The 1,178-nt window shown below is 38.3% G+C and overlaps 1 protein-coding gene across 2 annotated transcripts in view; it reads right to left on the bottom strand.

Moving 5' to 3' along the window:
* mtm1 (myotubularin 1) overlaps nucleotides 1-1,178 on the bottom strand; it is a 16,655-nt gene that overhangs the window by 7,996 nt on the left and 7,481 nt on the right. For both annotated transcript variants that reach the window (XM_025058628.1, XM_025058601.1), the window contains exon 5: nucleotides 308-493. In XM_025058628.1, coding sequence (XP_024914396.1) covers nucleotides 308-493 — 186 coding nt within the window. The remainder of the gene's footprint in view (nucleotides 1-307; nucleotides 494-1,178) is intronic.

Below are 1,178 nucleotides of genomic sequence, written 5' to 3'. Positions count from 1 at the left end.
ATACATACATATATATACATATATACATACATATATATACATATATACATACATATATATACATATATACATACATATATACACATATATACATACATATACTGTACATATACACATATATACATATACACACAAACACATACATTACATATACAAACAATCAAAAATACATGCATACATATTTATACGGCTCAATCTAAGATGGAAGGTACCAGGTCACATTATAACGTACAATCCATCAAAGTTTCAGCCGCATGTCCTCGAACACTGCGGCTGACCGTGGAACTGAACTTGTTTTCCTCCTCACCTTGTTAGCCACTGCATTGACACTTGGCCTGGCATCAAATATAGTAAGCTTTGTGGTGTCGTTTGCCTCCCTGATCAGGTCCAGGTAGCGCTCGTCGTCCTTGTTCCTTTTACCCGACATGCCAACTAGAGGCTGGCTGCAGCGGACAATCACTGCCTGGTTCTCCCTGTGGATCCAGGAGAGAACCTAAGACACAGACAGATTAATTGTGAAGCATCCAACAGTGGTTGGGGTTTAAATTTTTGAGGATCGAGGGCAACAACTTGCCTTACAGCTAAGCTAATTGATAGCACCTTGGGACATTGATTCAGTAAGGGCATTGGTTCAGTGAAGCCCTTCAAAGTCACACATACTTAGCTAGTTTTGAAAGTGTTTCATGTAAATCTATGGTAAAGGAGGTTACTACTTGCTAAATGTCATAAACATGTTGGCACCGCTATGGTCGAAACTGGTTGTTTCGATGTCCTATTCAAACAAATGAATGAAAGTAAGATATCTTTATGTCGCCAACCCCCTATCTCACAAATGTCAAACTCAAGGCCCATGGGCTGAATGTGGCACACTACATCATTTTATGTGGCCCATTACATCTTAGTGTAGGTTGGTTATTATTTTCAATTACTCCCTGAGATTATTATACTTATCATAAAATATAAATCAACAAGGATGAGGCCTCATTTTTATAAAGAGTTGTTGGTATAACTGGAAGGTTTGTTCCCACACATTTTACTACTAAAGCGGCAACAGGGTTTTAGTAAAAATCCAGCTATACTTTAGCAATAAAACAGTAAGTTTTACAGGCAGCAGCGAGTCACATACGCATACAGTGGACCCCCTAGTACGAGCTCCCTAATATATATATATATATATA

The sequence above is a fragment of the Cynoglossus semilaevis genome, chromosome 1 (genome assembly GCF_000523025.1).
Source record: "Cynoglossus semilaevis isolate Cse_v1.0 chromosome 1, Cse_v1.0, whole genome shotgun sequence".
Taxonomy (NCBI): Eukaryota; Metazoa; Chordata; class Actinopteri; order Pleuronectiformes; family Cynoglossidae; genus Cynoglossus; species Cynoglossus semilaevis.
Note: the sequence above shows the minus strand (reverse complement) of the source record. Positions and strands in the feature narration are given on the sequence as shown.